Below are 17,439 nucleotides of genomic sequence, written 5' to 3'. Positions count from 1 at the left end.
ATATATATTCCACATGTCCACATCTGCCAAAGCAACAGACTGTCTGATGGAGTCTCTATTTTTACAGCAGAGCTGATAGCGCTACTGTGGGCCCTGTGGTGGGTTGAGGATGGGGGGCTGGATCAGGTGGTTTTATGTACAGACTCTCTGTCAGCTCTAATGGCATTGAGGGGAGCCGAGGGAGGTAACGCTAGGGTGGATATAGTTGGGGAGGTGTTGATGCTGGTGTCTAAGCTGGAGAGGAGGGGGTGGACTATTGGGTTTATGTGGGTGCCCGCACATGTAGGGATAGAGGGGAATGAGGTGGCAGATAGGGCAGCAAAGTGCAGTCTGGAGGTGGCAGGAAAGAGGTGGATGTCAGAGTCCCTTCAGGAAAAATGGAATGTGGCAGCACCATTAACAAAAGAATCCTCCACCAGTGGCAGCAGGAGTGGGAGGGAACTGTTCTGAATCCAGCCATCACTACGACCATAAAGAGAGTGTGTGACGAGGGCAGAGGACGTCAAGCTGACAAGCTTAGACTGGGGCATCGTGGGTTAGTGAGCGGGTTGGTATTAGTGGGGAAACATCCTGATGGGAAGTGTGAACACTGCGAAACCTCAGAGACAGTGATTCATGTCATAATGGAGTGTCAAGCTTACACTGAGCAGAGAAAGATACTATTTATTCATCTGGGAAAGATGGGACTTCAATCATTTTCACTTGCAACAATACTGGGCGAGGGATGGGTGAGAGGGAGAGTGCAGGGCAGTAGTTCACTTTCTTTTAACAACAGGCCTGTAGAGTAGAATACAGGCCTTACAGGAGGGAGCTGCAATAACGTGTAGCCAGCGGTGTATGGCAGCAATGCACCAAGCTGTGCCTAGTCTGCCGGAAATCAAAGAAGAAGAAGAAGAAGAAGAAGAAGAAGAAGAAGAAGAAGACCATAAACATGAATGCTACATGATGCTAACTCGCTACCTCCTCCCTCATCTCTCCGTATGAAATAGATCTTCTCTGTCCTCAATGTTTGTATTAACTTATTAACAAAGCCTTACTAACGTCTCTCTAGAGCGCTAGTTTGTGCTAGCTGTGTCTGAAATAGTCTAAAGTCTTTAAAGTGGACTCTGCCGGTCTACGAAGCTAACGCCCTTAGCTTTCCATGCTGGAGCAACCAGAGCGGTTTTAACGGACAGAGTCTGAAAGAGAAGTCTCTGAGACTGATTAAAGATGTCTAAAGTCCAGATGCTGAGATGTTTAGTGAACCAGAGGCTGGCTGCTGCTGTTGAGGAGGTTTTTGGGCTGTTTGAGAGGACGATAGCGGAGTACGAGGAGGAAATAAGGAGATCAACGGAGGAGAAGACAAGACAACAGAAGCTACTGGACGCTGTTTTAAACCCGGAAGTCTGTTTACACAGAGCAGGTTTGTTCAGTTTAGTATTTATTTAACTTCATTTTCAGCCTTTAAGGAGCTGAAAACGTCCATGTGCTGTGACTGTGGTTATACTGGACTATTAACCTCTAACCCTGCGTCCACATATGGCGACATTACAAATGCTGTCCTCATTTTTGCATGTTTGCTACTAGAACTGATGGGATGTTTGAGGGATTTGCTTGAAATGCTGGGATAATTTGCTGTTTGGATATTTTAGGGAGTTTGTTTGCAAGTTGTCAAGTTTTTTAATGGAAATTTACAGTATATTGTATATTTCAGAGAGGTTTTCCTTTGGTTGGTTGCTGTTTGTTGTTGTTGTTGTTTGTTTTGTTTTGTTTTGTTTTTTTGTTTGTTTTTTTCCTTTTTTTTTTTTTTTCGTTTTTGGGGGAAATGGGAAATTTATTACCGAAAATTTGGGGGAACTGGTCTGGGAATTTGGGTTTTTGGATTGTCCTTTAAAAATTTCAGGATTTTTCTTAAGAAGTCTGTATTTTTGTTTGTTTATTTGTTTGTTATTTTTATGTTTCCATCATTTTCCTGGAATTTTGGGGAATGTTTTTGAACATTTCTAGAATTTTGCCAAGAAATATTAGTGGGAAATACGCTGCTTTTTTTATTCGGGGAATTTGCTTGAATTTTTTCAGGAATCTGCATGGAATTTTTGGGGAAAACTTTATTGGAATTTTAAGGCTTTATGAGGAAGTTTCACTGAAAGATTTGAGGACTATCCAAAGAAATATTTGGGTAGTTTTCCTGGGTTGCTTTGAAAATACAGTGCTTAACAAATGTATTAGACCATCCAAAGTCAGGTTTCTGCCACAGCTGCCCTAAATTAACAGCATTGGTAATTACCAAAATCATTTTGATGTTTCTGCAATGGTTAATACACCAATATGTAGAAGCTCTTTAACCCAAATGATATTTTTAATGCTAAAATAGAATTATTATTGTTATCCATGAATTTTCAAATGAACTGATTTACAAAAAACTGAAAAAATAGTAAAGCACATTAATATTTCTGATTAATATGTCAGATTATAGTTATTTACTGTCATTCCTGAAGAGAAAAATGAGTTTTAGTGGTTGAAACTGTTGAAAAACACTTTTACAAGACTAAAATGGGCAAAAGTCATAAAAAGGTGGAAAAAATGGGCAAAAGTGATTTCAGATTAATTTTAGGTAATTAAAAAAAATGATGGAGTTTTTTGGAAAGGGAAATGCCCAAGAAATTCCTGTTCAACGATGAGGCTGATGTATTACCTTATCATACAGTACTTATCCCAAATAAGGGTGAGAAAGTAAAAATGCTCTCCTAACAAAGGCTCAGGTCTCAGGAGGTTAAACATAAATGGTATCGTGAGTCTGCTGCCTTAGTTATCAATGAAAATGCAGAGAATAATGATAGTTTAGAAATGTGAATTTCCCAGAACATGGAAATAGAGCTGAAGAGTTTACAGTCCTCCTAAAAGGCTAAACCAATATATTAAAGAAATCAGTGTGTTTTTCTTGAAAATAAAGGTACTTCTAGAAAGGTCAGCAATGGGACTATTGTAAACTTAAAGGCCATCTGCAGGTGTTTTAGTGAACTTTTCTAGTACTACTGAAACTAAAAGAATTACATCCTGTTGTGTGATTTTGTAATTGCACAGCCTGGCATTGAGATTGGGGTTAGATTAGTTGCGCAGCTCTTAACCATCACATGTGTGCTTCAGAAGCACACATGTGATGGAGTATACAGATGCAATCAGAGTTACTAAACCCCCGTAGCAGATCAGGTTTATTGTGAAGATTTACAGATTTCCTGCTTTTTGCAATGAACAAATCCAACAAAAATTGAAATAGCGCAACACAACGAATGCTTCAAGTATTTTCTCCAAATTCAACAAAAAAACCCTATTTCTTCTCCAGTCTCAGAATTATTCAGCCCCTCACATCAAGCATCTTTAGTCTGCAGTAGAGCGCCTTTGCCTCTGTGGCCTCCTGAGAGTCATATCCAGACACCAGCTTCTGGCAGCGTTCCTGAGGAATCTTCGTCATGTGCAAACTTCTATTTCAGGACTGTTCTTGGGTCTGCACGCTGTAACCGCCTTCTTCTAATTCCACCAGAGATTTTCTAGGGGGTTCAAGTCAGGTGACTGCGCTGGCCATTGTAGAATCTTCCAGGACTTCTTCTGCAGCCAAGCCTTGGTGGAATATGAGGTCTGCTTGGATCATTGTCCTGTTGGAAGCCCGAGCTTCAGCTCTAAATCCGCCTAGGATTTCCTGCTACTTCAGTGAATGCATCTGTCCGTCCACACGCTGCAGGTTTCCAAAGGATGCAAAGCAGCCCCAGAGCATCACAGAGCCACCTCCATGCTTTACTGTGGACTCAGTGCTCTTTTCAGTGTCTGCTTCATTCTTCTTCCCCCAGACATACCGCTGATCCATCGGGCCAGAAAGTTCCAGTGTTGTTTCATCACTCCACAGAACAGAATCCAAAAACCTCTGAGGCTTATTTCTATGTTTGTTAGCACATTGGAGCCGGCTTTTCTTGGTCTTTTGGGTCAGTAGTGGTGTATGTCTTTGAGTTGGGGCATGGAAACGGTCTACGTTCAGTACTCCTTACTGTACTCATTGAAACCTCAGTTCCTGTCACCACCAGGTTCTGCTGGAGGTCTTTTACAGTCACACTAGGGTTTTTCACAACCTGCCTTCTCAGATATCTGGATGCAGCCATCAATAGCTTCCTTTTTCTGGTAGTGGAACCACTGTTCCTGGAACCTGGAGCTATGTTTCCAGTGGTGTTTCTAGAACATTCAGTGCCTTTGCTATCTTTTTGTATCCTGTTCCTTGTTTGGGGCTACTGTGGCTCAGTAGGTAGAGTCGACTGTCCCACAATCAGAAGGTTGTGGGCTTAAACCCCAGCTCCTGCAGTCACATGTTCCATGTGTCCTACTGCTTTAGTGGTGTGTAAATGGTTATTGAAGTGTACGAATGGGATTAGCTAATACTGATGGCCAAATCTCCATAGCAACCTCTGCCACCAGCGAATGAACGAGTGAGTGAATGGGTGTATGGTGAAGGGCAGTGACCTCTACCTAATTTCTGTGTGATTGAAGAATCCATTTCTATACAGAAGAGGGTTTATTAACCAGCCATAGCCACTCCTCCTCATTATCATTTTAATTATGGCTAATTAAAATATATCCTCATTATTAACGTTATTTATAAATGACTGTTTTGCAGCAATTGGATAAAAACCCGCACATCATTAGATCCAATCCCAATTAAAGGAAAACTCCTTAAGAAGGACGTTCACATTATTAATCAGGCCACAGGTTTCAGCAATATGGGAAAGAAAAAGGATCTCTGCTTCTGAAAAGCATCAAATAGTGTAATGCCTTGGACAAGGAATGAAAACATGAGATATTTAAGGAAAACTTCAGCGTGATCATCGCACTGTGAAGAAATTAGTGTCTGATTCAGAGCACAGACGGGTTCCTGCAGATAAAGACATAATGAGGAAGGTTTCTGACAGACTAATTCATCAGATTAAGAGAGCAGATGCTAAAATGCCATTACAAAGCAGCAAACAGGTATTTGAAGCTGCTGGTGCCTCTGGAGTCCTTCCAACCTCAAGGTGTAGGATCCTCCAGAGGCTTGCAGTCGTGTATAAACCTACTATTCAGCCCCCCCTAACCAATGCTCACAAGCAGAAACGGTTGCAGTGGGCCCAGAAATACATGAAGACTCATTTTCAACAGTCTTGTTGACTGATGAGTGCCGTGCAACCCTGGATGGTCCAGATGGAGGAGTAGTGGATGGTTGGTGGATGGCCACCATGTCCCAACAAGGCTGTGATGTCAGCAGGGAGGGGGCGGAGTTATGTTTTGGAATCATGGGTAGAGAGCTGGTAGGCCCCTTTCGGGTCCCTGAAGGTGTGAAAATGACCTCGGCAAGGTATATAGAGTTTCTGACTGACCACTTTCTTCCATGGTACAAAAAGAAGAACCGTGCCTTCTGTAGCAAAATGATCTTCATGCATGACAATGAACCATCTTCAGTCAATCAATTTTGATTGAAATAGCTTTGATTTCAGTAAATATGACCTCCTAATGCTGCAAATTCAACAAATGACCATTGTCACTTCTTTACAACCTATAAAATGTTTTAAAAGTCTGTTATGCTTAATAATGTGCTTAATAATAATAATAATAGTGATGTGCTTATGCTTAATAATAAAGTTGATGACTTGAAAATTATTCTGTCAATTGCATCGACTATCCAGGAAAATCAGAGAAAAATATTATTTGCATAATCATTTTAAACACGGTTTATACCAATCCGTCTTAGCCCTTGCTGCTTGGTCCCAAGACAGTCTAGCTGTAGACCTCCACTCTTGCAAGCTCCACTCTGAGATCTGAGATCCCCTCCACCATCAAAAGGAAGTGACGTCAGGATATGAATATTTGCTTAGCTTTAGCTTAGGTTTAGCATTTTAATCTCAACTGGTTCGGTTTAGGGGCAGCTCATTGGGGTAGGTGTATATTCGCTACGCTGGGCCGTGCAGTAGCAGACCCCGACACCTACGCTGGGGCTTTGCTCCAGGGTATGGGTCAACGCTATTAAAACCAGAGTGGAGGTGGCTTCCGCTTCACGTTGGAGGAGCTGTTAAGCCGAATGACAGTGGAGGTCTGCAGCTGGACCACTCTCCTTGGTCCAGCTAGGCCTGGGCGATATGGCCAAAAAATCTAATCCCCGATTTTCTTTCAATAAATTTGATTTACGATTTTAAACCATTTTTTCTTATCCTTGTTTAAAAAACACATATTAATGACCAAAAAAAAGTAAAAGCATGTTTTTCTTTTATTTTGTGAATTTAATGTAACAAATACCAACTGGATTTTCCTCTTGGGTAAGAGCAAGCTGTAATTTGGTCTCAAATATGCACCTTTTTACTGCAAGGAGAGTTTACATCGACACAGACAGGCTGCATTTATCCGAGAGACCTGTGATGGCATACAGAATTCATGTCTGAGCATAACATGAAGAATGTTTTATTATTATTGTTTCTGTATGTTCAATATTGTGTTACTGCTTCTATAGTTTTAGGTTTTATGTCTGTAATGCTGAGGTGAGTCAAGCAACGATTGACTACACCTCATTTCCTATTGGGGGCTTTCACAATAAAAGCCCTTGATAGATATCAACAGCTACAGACTTTTATTGTGAAGGAATTTTTGGAGCCCCAGGGGGAGAGAAAGAGGAGCGCAGAGGAATATCAAAAAATCTAGATTTTTTTTTGTAAATTCGCCCTAACAAAAAAATCTGATTTATCGATAAAACCGATATATCGCACAGGCCTAGGTCCAGCCTCATTGACTGTAGCCTGTGTCTTCACTGCAACAACCTCAGCCCCTCTGAAGTGTTGGTCATTTTCACTGAGCTGTATCTTATGCATATTTTAATTTTGTATTCCAGCAACACTCATTTTTTACCCCCTTTTTGCTAGTTTGAGTTTCACACCACCACACACCTGCAACACTTAATAACAGGTATCCATCCAAATTAAGAAGGATTGCTCAAATCCCTGATGAGTGTATTCTGACTAAAGAACTGAAATCAGAATCAGTTATTTATATTTTTAAATGTTTTTTTTCTGTAGATGTCCAGCAGTTGGTGAAAGAAGAAAATGTTCTCCCTGAGCAGCAGAAGAGGAGCTCCAGTCTAAACCAGGAGAACCCACCAGAGCCAGCTTACATTAAAGAGGAACAGGAGGAACTCTGGAGCTACGAGGAGTATCAAGCAGCAGAGGAGGCTGCTGCCAGCAAGTTCCCCTTTAGTCTTGTCTATTTCAAGAGTGAAGAAGATGATGAAGGGAAAACTCCATCCTCACAGCCACATGAAAACCAAAGTGGAGACGACAGTTTGAAAACAGAAGCCGAAGGAGAGGGCTGTGGGGGATCAGAACCAGAACCAGAACAAGACTTGAATCCATACAGTTATTTACACACAGATACTCCTGCCAAGTCTTCACCTTTTCCTGGACCTGATACTGATGATAATGGTGATTTGAGGGAAGGTTTAAACCCTCTCCAAAACAATGGCAGAGCTGTAAGTGGGATGAACTGTAACTCTGGAAATACATCAGTTAGTTTTTCTGAATGTGCTCAGAGCTTTGGTCTAAAAACACAAACACAAAAACATGAAGGAATCCACACAGAGGAAAATTTGTTGGTTTGTGGTAAAGGATTCAGTGGTCAGAAGCAACTAGAACAACACATACATCATGGTTCAGGAGTAAAACCTTTTACCTGCTCGGTTTGTAAGAGAAGTTTTCTTAAGAGAGCAGAGATTGTGACGCACATGAGAATCCACACAGGGGAGAGACCATTTAGTTGTTCAGTTTGTGGTAAAAGCTTTTCTCAGCATGGTCATCTGATGCAACACTCATTCACACACTCAGGGGAGAAAAAATTTGGTTGTTCTGTTTGTGGTAAGAGATTCACACAAAGTGGACATCTGAAGAGACACTCTTATGTCCACACAGGGGAGAAACCATTCAGCTGTTTGGTCTGTGGTAAAAGTTTCTCTCAACAAGAAAATCTGAGGCAACATTTGATAATCCACACAGGAGAGAAACCGTTTAGTTGTTCAGTATGTGGTAAAAGATTTTCTGTGCGTGCAAGTCTAAGGCATCATTCATTAATCCACATGAGAGAAACCATTTAGTTGTTGGTTTGTGGTAAAAGATTTGCTCTACGTGGAAATCTGAGATGATCTTTTGTCCAGGTAGGGGATTTAACTGTTTAGCGGCATTGTTTGCATTCACAATGCTGTCTGTCAAAAGACATGTTTAAAAGAACTGTAAAAATATACATGAAATTAAAAAGCTAATTTCTCATCAAATATATCCTTTAAGTAGAAATAAAATGGAACTGGTTTTAATGATAACCATGCTTAAGTTCCTTACGGTTAATAATACTAATCAAATTGTGTCATTAAAACTATTTGGGATTAGCATGCTTTAAGATTATGATGGTGATATGATGTAGTATTAGTCTGCACAGAGAACATTTCAGAGATGAGGAGGCATCACTGTCTCTCTGCTCTGTCTACATCCCCACCTCCTGGAGGGTGGGACATTCAAGCAGTAAATTAGTGAAAATGCACTTTTCTAAAAGTTTGTCTTACTGCCACACACACACACACACACACACACACATAGTTTTGGGTTGAAAATGTGACTGTGTTTATGTATTTTTCTTTCACAGCTTCATATAACTTTGTTAATGCACATTTGACTTTTATTTTTTTTCCATGCTGATATTTTAATGTTTATGTAAAAAAAAAGTTCATAATGCTCTGTGCTGATACTTTTTAATTATCTTTTCTGATGAAACACATGGTCAAATATTCTCAGCCTGATCAGCTGCCATTTTGTGCACATTTTAACCTGACAATACTGATAATGGTGATCATTTTGGTCTCTGAAACCTTGATGTGAAACTTCAGTGTTGCTACATCTCTACTTAACAGTATTTTATCTACTTTATTGTAGTGGGTTGCACATATGGACACAAAAAAAAAGAATGGAATAAAAATTTTGGTACATGCAGTGCATGAAGTTTGGAAGGAAAAAAATGCAGGTGAAGCCAAAGAAACCTTACTGGGCTTGTTGGGTGGCCCTAATAATGTTGTAAACACATACATATTAATATAAAACAGCTTTTAAGAAATGTATTAATGTGTGAAGCATAGAAAACTGTGCTGCAGCGGAGTGAAGCCTCATATGATGCACCTAAAGTTTAAAAAACACATGCAGGGAGCACAGATGGTCGAGTGGTTTAAGGAGCTACCCATGTACGCGGGCGGCCCGGGTTCAAATCCAGCCTGTGGCCCTTTACCACATGTCTCTCCCCACTCTCTTCCCTGTTTCCAAGTCTATCCACTGTCCTTCCTCTATCAAATGAAGGCATGAAAAGGCCCAAAAATAAATCTTAAAAAAAAACACACACACAGGCAGAAGTGCTCTCAGTTGGTAGACCTCAGCAACTACATGGACTATATCAAGTTTTCAGATAATGTCGAAGCTGTGAGAACTGCAGATTCTGAAAATACATGTGCATTTTTCAACTCTACAAGAAGACTGAAAAAGACCACTCGATAAGTTAAATGTTTTATTTTGGATATTCATCAAATATTAATGTGTGCTCCCTTTTACCCAAATAATGTCTAATCTGATGTTGATATTGTTGTCTTTTTTGTTTCACTTTTTTCTGTTGTTGTCTGTGTTTACATTTGTGGCTTTTCTGATAATGTCTTTACCTGTATATGCCACCATAATAAAGTAGCTTGAATTGCTGTGGCCGTGGTCAGTGTGGGTTTGTACTAAAAAATAAAAGAGGAGGATGTTTGGACATGTGTCAGATGGTGCCAGTGTTTTGGACTTTAAAAGAAAAAATAATGACAAGAAAACAGCTTACTATGAGGCATGAAACAAATATTTTTGGTTATTTCAAAAGGAAACTTTTGAAGTTAGATCAGGGCTTTTTAGGCCTCTCAACACAGAGCCCAGATCTGCACGTTTCAACTAAAGAGCTTTAAATTTCTGTATTGTTTCTTTAAGATTGTATCATTTCGGTAGTGAAATGGTCAAGTGGTCTGATTGATTGATCAGCTCCATCCAGCATCCAGCTGACTCTGCCTTAAATGATGATTCCCTCCCTTTGCACGGTAAATTTCAGCTTCTCCCCTCTGGATGGAGGTTTCTAGTCCCAAGGTGCAGAACAAAGCGTTAAAAAACAGCTTTGTTCCTGCTGCTATTGCTAAACTGAACAAGTTGTAGCCTTATTTTGCACACGTGTTTATTTGATCATGCACTTACATATTTATTCCTGCATTTGAATCTTAAACTTGGTTTTTACCCTGGCTTATTTGATTTGAGATCTTTTGACTTGCTGAGTTTTAAGTTTGATCTTAATAGAGGGTACTTCACCCTCTTTTATGCCTATTTCTGCTTTATTGATGGAACCTTGAGCTCTTTAATGTTTTACCTTTGCTTCTGGCATGTTGTTTCACTTCTTAGGAGATGGGTGGGGGTGGGTTGTTATGTCTTAGGAGGTTTTAAATAACCTTCATTTTTCCTGTTTGTTTCTCGTGGCTTCTGTCCTGTGATATGCGTTTTTTAAATGGATGTTGTAATCTCACTGACTGCAGAACAAATCTACCTACAGGTACAAATAAAGTAACCTGAACCTAGAAAACTAAATACTAATATTTTTTGCAGTACTCTCCGAGCATGTTATAAGGAGAAATCAGGCCTGGACGTATGGATTTTCAGTTTTATTGTGAAGGCCAGATGCATGTACAGGAAGTGCTGTTTCTGTTTCCGGGTCTTAGAGGTTTGTTCTTGTCGAGTATCGTTAGCATGTAGAGATGATCCAGGACCTTTAGGACCAGAGTAATCCTAGAAAAAGGGTTCCCAGCTGACTTTTCTGTTTCTTCTCTGACTCTTGGATTTGTCGAAGATGTCCGGAGGCTTTCAGGCTTTTCCAGGTTTGTTTCTGGAAACGTCTTTCCTGTAGATATTTCAGGATCAACCACAGTTAGCAGTGTTAGCCGCAGACAGCTAGCTCCCGATCATGTATTATCTGAATGTCCCCTCTCTCTGCTGGCTGTTGTTTAAAGGTTGTGTCTCATTTAACCTCTTATTGGTGTTGAATCCCTGTATCAGTCCGGTAGCTCCAGTTAGCCTCCTGTATCTGGGTTTGGCCCACATCCAGGCCCTGTCGGTGTCACCGAGGTGTGTCAGCCCTAACCAAAGCTGATTTACAACCTCTGGAGGTGGGGCGAATATAAAAACGCTGATATGAAGCTGTATTATCATGTCAATCCAATACTTGCTCTCCAGCCAACGATTCTGATCATTCTTTTTGCGTATGAGCCAGTCCACAGAGGGGACTAGGCTCTGAGAGATAACATAATTTAAGAAAAGAAGAAATCAAAGAGAGGACCCATTATTAAGGCTGCTCCAGAAACAGCAGAAAACAAGAGTTCATCTGTGAAATTTTCATGGATTGATCCACAGTTTGCTGTAGAAGACAAAGAACAAATAACTAGACCTGACCTTTCAAAAGTATGTATGCACCTAAAACTAGTTTAATATTAGTCTGAAATATTAGAATAAAGAAATATTGTGATAAAAATCAAGATCATGATCTGGCCTTAAAACCCTGATATGACATATTTCCATATTGCACATCTTTAGTGTCTGTCTAATTGTAATAAGAGATCTTTTTATTTTGTCTTCTCTCATTTTACAGAAAAATCACATTTACATTAGATGATCCTTTAATGATCCCCACAAGAGATATTCCAGAGAATAGTACTCCTCACACCTCATTCACTGACAGTCAACACTCTTTCATTAAACTTCATTGTACCGACAACGTTCCCTTAAAGTAGCTGTGGATAGTCATAAAGATTTTTAGTTACACTGGAGCAGTCTGACATAATTCAGCTCACCTCCTCTGACAAGTGTGGATGTTAGCAGCAGTGTGTGAGACCTTATTCTCCAAAGACTGTATTTCAGATGCCATTAGTGCCAAGAGGAATTTTAGATTCATTTGATTTCATTTATTGAAAGAGTCACTCTGATGACCACTCACCAGTCACAGACACACTCTGATGATCACTCAGCAGTCACAGAGTCACTCTGATGATCACTCAGCAGTCACAGACACACTCTGATGACCACTCAACAGTCACAGAGTCACTCTGATGATCACTCAGCAGTCACAGAGTCACTCTGATGATCACTCAGCAGTCACAGACACACTCTGATGACCACTCAACAGTCACAGAGTCACTCTGATGATCACTCAGCAGTCACAGAGTCACTCTGATGATCACTCAGCAGTCACAGAGTCACTCTGATGACCACTCAGCAGTCACAGTCACTCTGATGACCACTCAGCAGTCACAGAGTCACTCTGATGACCACTCAGCAGTCACAGAGTCACTCTGATGATCACTCAACAGTCACAGAGTCACTCTGATGACCACTCAACAGTCACAGAGTCACTCTGATGACCACTCAACAGTCACAGAGTCACTCTGATGACCACTCAACAGTCACAGAGTCACTCTGATGATCACTTAACAGTCACAGAGTCACTCTGATGATCACTCAGCAGTCACAGAGTCACTCTGATGACCACTCAACAGTCACAGAGTCACTCTGATGACCACTCAGCAGTCACTGCTGTAACTCTTTTTCTATGTTGCACTAATACACCTCTTTTACTCAGTCCACTTAAATGCCTCTTTGATATTTTTACTGATGTATTTTTATTTTATCCTATTGTACTACAACCCCTTTGTTAACTTAGTACTGGTCCATTTCACGTAACCCTGTTGAAAGTTGAAATCTTTGTCTCTTTGCACTACAGCCATTCGGCTCTAAATCTTTTACTTTAAATTGTGTAGCTTGGTTCATTTATATTAATTGCCTTTACTGTAAATATCTAAGACTTCTGCTTTCTGTCTTGAATAAGGGGTGGGGCATAAAAATATCTGGATGTCAAGAATCACTATTCCAAGTTTTGTTCTGATATGAAAAAACTAGTGGTGGGACTCAATTGAAAAATAATCTAATTAATTAGAGGCTTTGTAATTAATTAATCTCAATTAATCATATCAATATTTGACACAAGAAGCAACATTTTTCAATTGAAATGGATTTTGGTATATGACTGAATCAATGAATAGACACATACATGAGCTTAAACAACAAAATCAGGTTGATTTTCATCACTGAGTGTTAACATAAAGTACAATATGAATAAGGAATATTATGATTGCATTGTTTGAAATTTCCTTTCTGCATGGCCGTTCATAATTTGGGTCAGACGACGCTATCTGTAGCCCTGCTTCTAGCCCCTTATCTTCTACCACCGAGAGTGGTCGACAGTTCACTTCAATCCGTTTTGCCAGTGAGTTTGTTAATTTGTCAGTCATGGACTTACTCATTTTGGCTCTGAACCCAGTCATCTTGTCGAGTGTGGATTAGCGACACTGCTTGCTCGAACTTTACTGTGCTAGCTGCAGCATGTTTGGCATTGATGTAGCAGCGGAGGCTAGAAGAACTCCGGTGATAGGCAAATTCTTTCTTTCACAATTTGCACACAACTGTGCTTTTATCCAGGTGTCCATCCGGTAGTTTTTTAAAACTAAATTTTTCGTCCACCAAACCCAGCGACGTCTTCTCATCAGTTTCCATGTTGTTTGTCGTGTTGTGTCCTGTGCACCAGTATTACGGGTATACCGGGAACTCGTGCAATGAGAAACGTTCCACGCTGTTTGGAGTGCAAAAATAAATTGAGATTAAATGTGGGTTTTTTTTATCCCATTATTTTTTCTGTAATTAATTAATTAATCGTAATTAATGCAATAAAGTCTCAGCCCTAGAAAAAACTTTGCCTTATGTGTACTTCTGCATTTTAGGTCTTCCTGAGGAGGTCCAGCAGCTTTCAGTGACTAAAGAAGAGGATCCCTCAGAGCAGCAGGAGAGGAGCTGCAGTCTGAACCAGGAGATCACTGAGCCTCTGCACATTAAAGAGGAACCAGAGGAAGCGTGGAGCAGTCAGGAGGGAGAGCAGCTTCAAGGAGCAGAGGCTGATATCATCAGGTTCACTTTTTATCCTGTCCATGTGAAGAGTGAAGATGACGACAATAACCTTCAGTCCTCACATCTCCATGAGAGACGAGCTGAACATATGGGAAGAGGAGCTGATGAAGGAGCAGAGGCAGCCAGCAGTTCTGACCCAGAGAGAGATTTACAAGCGGAGACTGAGGTCTCCATTGAAGACTCATCTGACCCTGACACTGACGACAGCGCTGATTGGACGGAGACAACAGACAACAAGTCAGACTTGAACTCAATGAAAAAAATCAAAAACAAGAGGAGAAAGACTGATAGAAAAATACATCGCTGCTCTGAATGTGGTAAAAGGTTTGAAAACAAAAGTCATCATACAAGACATATGAGAATTCACACTGGAGAGAAACCCTTTGGCTGTCCTGAGTGTGGAAGAAGATTTAACCAAGATGGTGATCTTACAATACATATGAGAACTCACACAGGAGAGAAACCGTACAGCTGCTCTGTGTGTAGTAAAAGATTTAGCCAAAAAGGTTGTCTGAACAGGCACATGAGAATTCACACAGGAGAGAAACCCTTCGCCTGCCCTGAGTGCGGTAAAAGATTTAACAAACTATGTAATCTTAAGGTTCATACAGACATTCACACAGGAGAGAAACCCTTCATCTGCTCTGAGTGTGGTAAATGTTTTAACAAAAGCAGAAATTTGAGCAGACACATGTTGGTTCACACTGGACAGAAACTCTTAAGCTGCTCTGAGTGTGGTCAGAGATTTGGCCTTAAAAATAATCTGATAAGACACATGGGAATTCATTCACGAGAGAAACCCTTCAGCTGCTCTGTGTGTGGTAAAAGATTTCGCCTTAAAGAACTGCTGGCAAAACACATGAGAAGGCACACAGAAGATAATCTTTTCAGCTGCTTTGAGTGCGGTAAAAGGTTTAACAAAAAAGGTTATCTGACACGACACATGAGGATTCATACAAGAGAGAAACCCTGTTGTTCTGAATGTGGCAAAACATTTAGCAATCAAAGTAATGTGATCAGGCACATGGCACTTCATACAAAGAAAGAGGATTTTCCTGCTGTGTTAAAGAACGAAGCTTTGAACATTATTTGATGCAACACATGAGAACTTCCACAGAGAGACGCTGGAGGTATATTTTCTACATATCACCTTGAATCTCTGTTGTTTTACTAGACGACCTCAATACCCATGTGGGCAATGATGGAGACACCTGGAGAGGAGTTATTGAGAGAACCAGCGGATAGAACTAAACTGGGGTCCATTTCATGAAGCAGGTTTTGTGAAAAACGTAAGGCTTTAACCCTGAATTTAAGGTAAACTCTCTGTTTCAGAGAAGGAGGAAACTCCAACCCAGGAATAAGGGCTGCTTCAAACCTATTTCACGCTGGGTCAGTTAGTGTGGTAACTGAATCTGTAAAGCTAACCTGGTCAGGAGCAAGCTTTCTTCGATAAACCAGCAGTTTCTCCGTCTCCTCCCTCTCACGAAGCCAGTGTTGTGGTTTCATTTATTTCTCTTACTCAGAATAGAAATCCATGTTATTTAATATAAAGACACTAGACAACATTAAACATACATCTTTGATTAAACATGACATGCTTCAGTAAAGGGGCATCGATTAAGGGCTGCATTACTCCATGTGAGGTTACATTTACATCTGTAAATGTCAGTTTCATTAGGCTGAATTAATGACCTAAACAGGATAAAGGTGAGAGAGTTATGTTTGAAACCAACATTAGGGTGAGAATAAAACTAGTACTCAAGTCTTGCTAGTAAGAAGAAACTCTAATTAGCTAAAGGTTAAAGAGTACATTATAATTTGATTACATACACATAGATAAAAGGTTGGTACCTTTCTGGTAAAGAAAGAAAAAACCCACATAAATATAAATGCTCTGAAAAACAAACTAATGAAACTGGCCTGGACTAAAATGATGGGCAGCACATTTGGCTCCAGAATGCCTTGGTAGTCTTGAGATTTCCTTGTACCCTGCACCGATTCAAGACCCCCTGTGCCAGATGCAGCAAACCAGCCCCAGAACGTAACCGAGCCTCCTCGATGTTTCACAGAAGCTACAGTTTTCTTTGTGTGCTTCATTTTTGAGTCTGTGAACGTAGACCTAATGTGACTGTCCAGAAAGCTCCAGTTTTGTCTCGTCTGTCTAACGGACAAGAAGGTTTGTGGTTGTCAGTATGCGTTTTGGCTAATTCCAGTCTGGCTTTTTTATGATTTGTTTTCAACAGTGGAGTCTTCCTCGGTTGTCTTCCATTAAGACCACTTTGGCTCAAACAGCGACAGATGATGCATTCTGACACTGATGGACCTTGACCTTGGAGTTGACCTCTAATCTTTGGAAGTTGTTCTGGGCTCTTTGGTTACCAGTCCTATTATCTGTCTCTTTGTCTGGGAGGTCGGCTACAGTCCTGTAAACCTTAAACCTCTGGATAATCTGGTCAGCTGTAGTCACAGGAACATGGAGCTGCTAGGAGATGGTCTTTGTTTCACCTTTAACATGCTGGTCTATCATTGTCTCTGATCTCCTGGGACAACTGTCTCCTTAGCTTTCTGTGCTCCATGTTCAGTCTGATCCTCACCATAGCCGTGTTTCCATCAGGAGGTCTGGTTTGGTATGGTTTGGTACGCTAAACCCCAAAATAGTTAGCGTTTCCACAGACACCCGTGCTCTCACTTGGGTGGGCGGGGCTGTAAAAGCATGCATGTGAAGTCACAGACAGAGTCAGCTGTTCCAGCTGCAGAGTTACAGAAAGGATGAGTGACAGAAATCAGAATAAACAGAATAAGCAGTAAACAGAAACAGAATAAGCAGTAAACAGCTTTATTTCAGCTGAAAGTGCTTTTTAAAAAAATAACTACATTTTAATGATGTTAACATCTGTCAGTGTGGATCCTCAGCTGATTGAATACATGTACAGAGACGGTTTGAGTCGTAACGCTATGTTAATATGTGAATATACCTAGTCTAGAACAGTTTATAGGACAAAATAATAAAGTTTAGAGCTGTACTGTGAGAAATCGCCACATGAAAAATAAAGTAAAAGTTCAGCTGGTGTTTAAATCAAGCTAGATTAAGGCCTTGTACACACGTAGCTGGGTATTTTCTAAAACGAATATCCCCCTTCATTTGTTTTTAAAAATACTTTCGTCCACACCTGATCGTTTACCAAAAAAAAAACTCATCCACACGTAACCGGCAAATCCATTAAATGCTGCTCTAAGCATGCCAAACCCATAGGTGGCAGTGTTTTTCAGATGTGAAACCCGTGCCAGCCAATCAGAATGAACTTCGGTCATTCTGTCTCTTCCACGAGAGATTCAAACACGGTGCAAGCTGTGA

At 40.5% G+C, this 17,439-nt stretch overlaps 2 protein-coding genes across 2 annotated transcripts; both read left to right on the top strand.

Moving 5' to 3' along the window:
• Positions 1-930: 930 nt before the first annotated feature.
• LOC121523847 (gastrula zinc finger protein XlCGF46.1-like) lies at positions 931-9,794 on the top strand. The gene is made up of 2 exons (XM_041808903.1): positions 931-1,402; positions 7,059-9,794. Exons 1-2 carry the CDS (start codon positions 1,210-1,212, stop codon positions 8,123-8,125), a joined length of 1,260 nt encoding a protein of 419 aa, XP_041664837.1. The 5' UTR covers positions 931-1,209; the 3' UTR covers positions 8,126-9,794.
• Positions 9,795-10,818: 1,024 nt separating this feature from the next.
• Positions 10,819-16,779, top strand: LOC121523838 (zinc finger protein 501-like). Its single transcript, XM_041808894.1, has 2 exons — positions 10,819-10,951; positions 13,901-16,779. Exons 1-2 carry the CDS (start codon positions 10,924-10,926, stop codon positions 15,175-15,177), a joined length of 1,305 nt encoding a protein of 434 aa, XP_041664828.1. The 5' UTR covers positions 10,819-10,923; the 3' UTR covers positions 15,178-16,779.
• The last annotated feature ends 660 nt before the right edge of the window (positions 16,780-17,439 follow it).

Source organism: Cheilinus undulatus, linkage group 16 (assembly GCF_018320785.1).
Source record: "Cheilinus undulatus linkage group 16, ASM1832078v1, whole genome shotgun sequence".
Taxonomy (NCBI): Eukaryota; Metazoa; Chordata; class Actinopteri; order Labriformes; family Labridae; genus Cheilinus; species Cheilinus undulatus.
The sequence above is the reverse complement of the archived record's forward strand: the minus strand, read 5'-3'. Positions and strand labels throughout refer to the sequence as shown.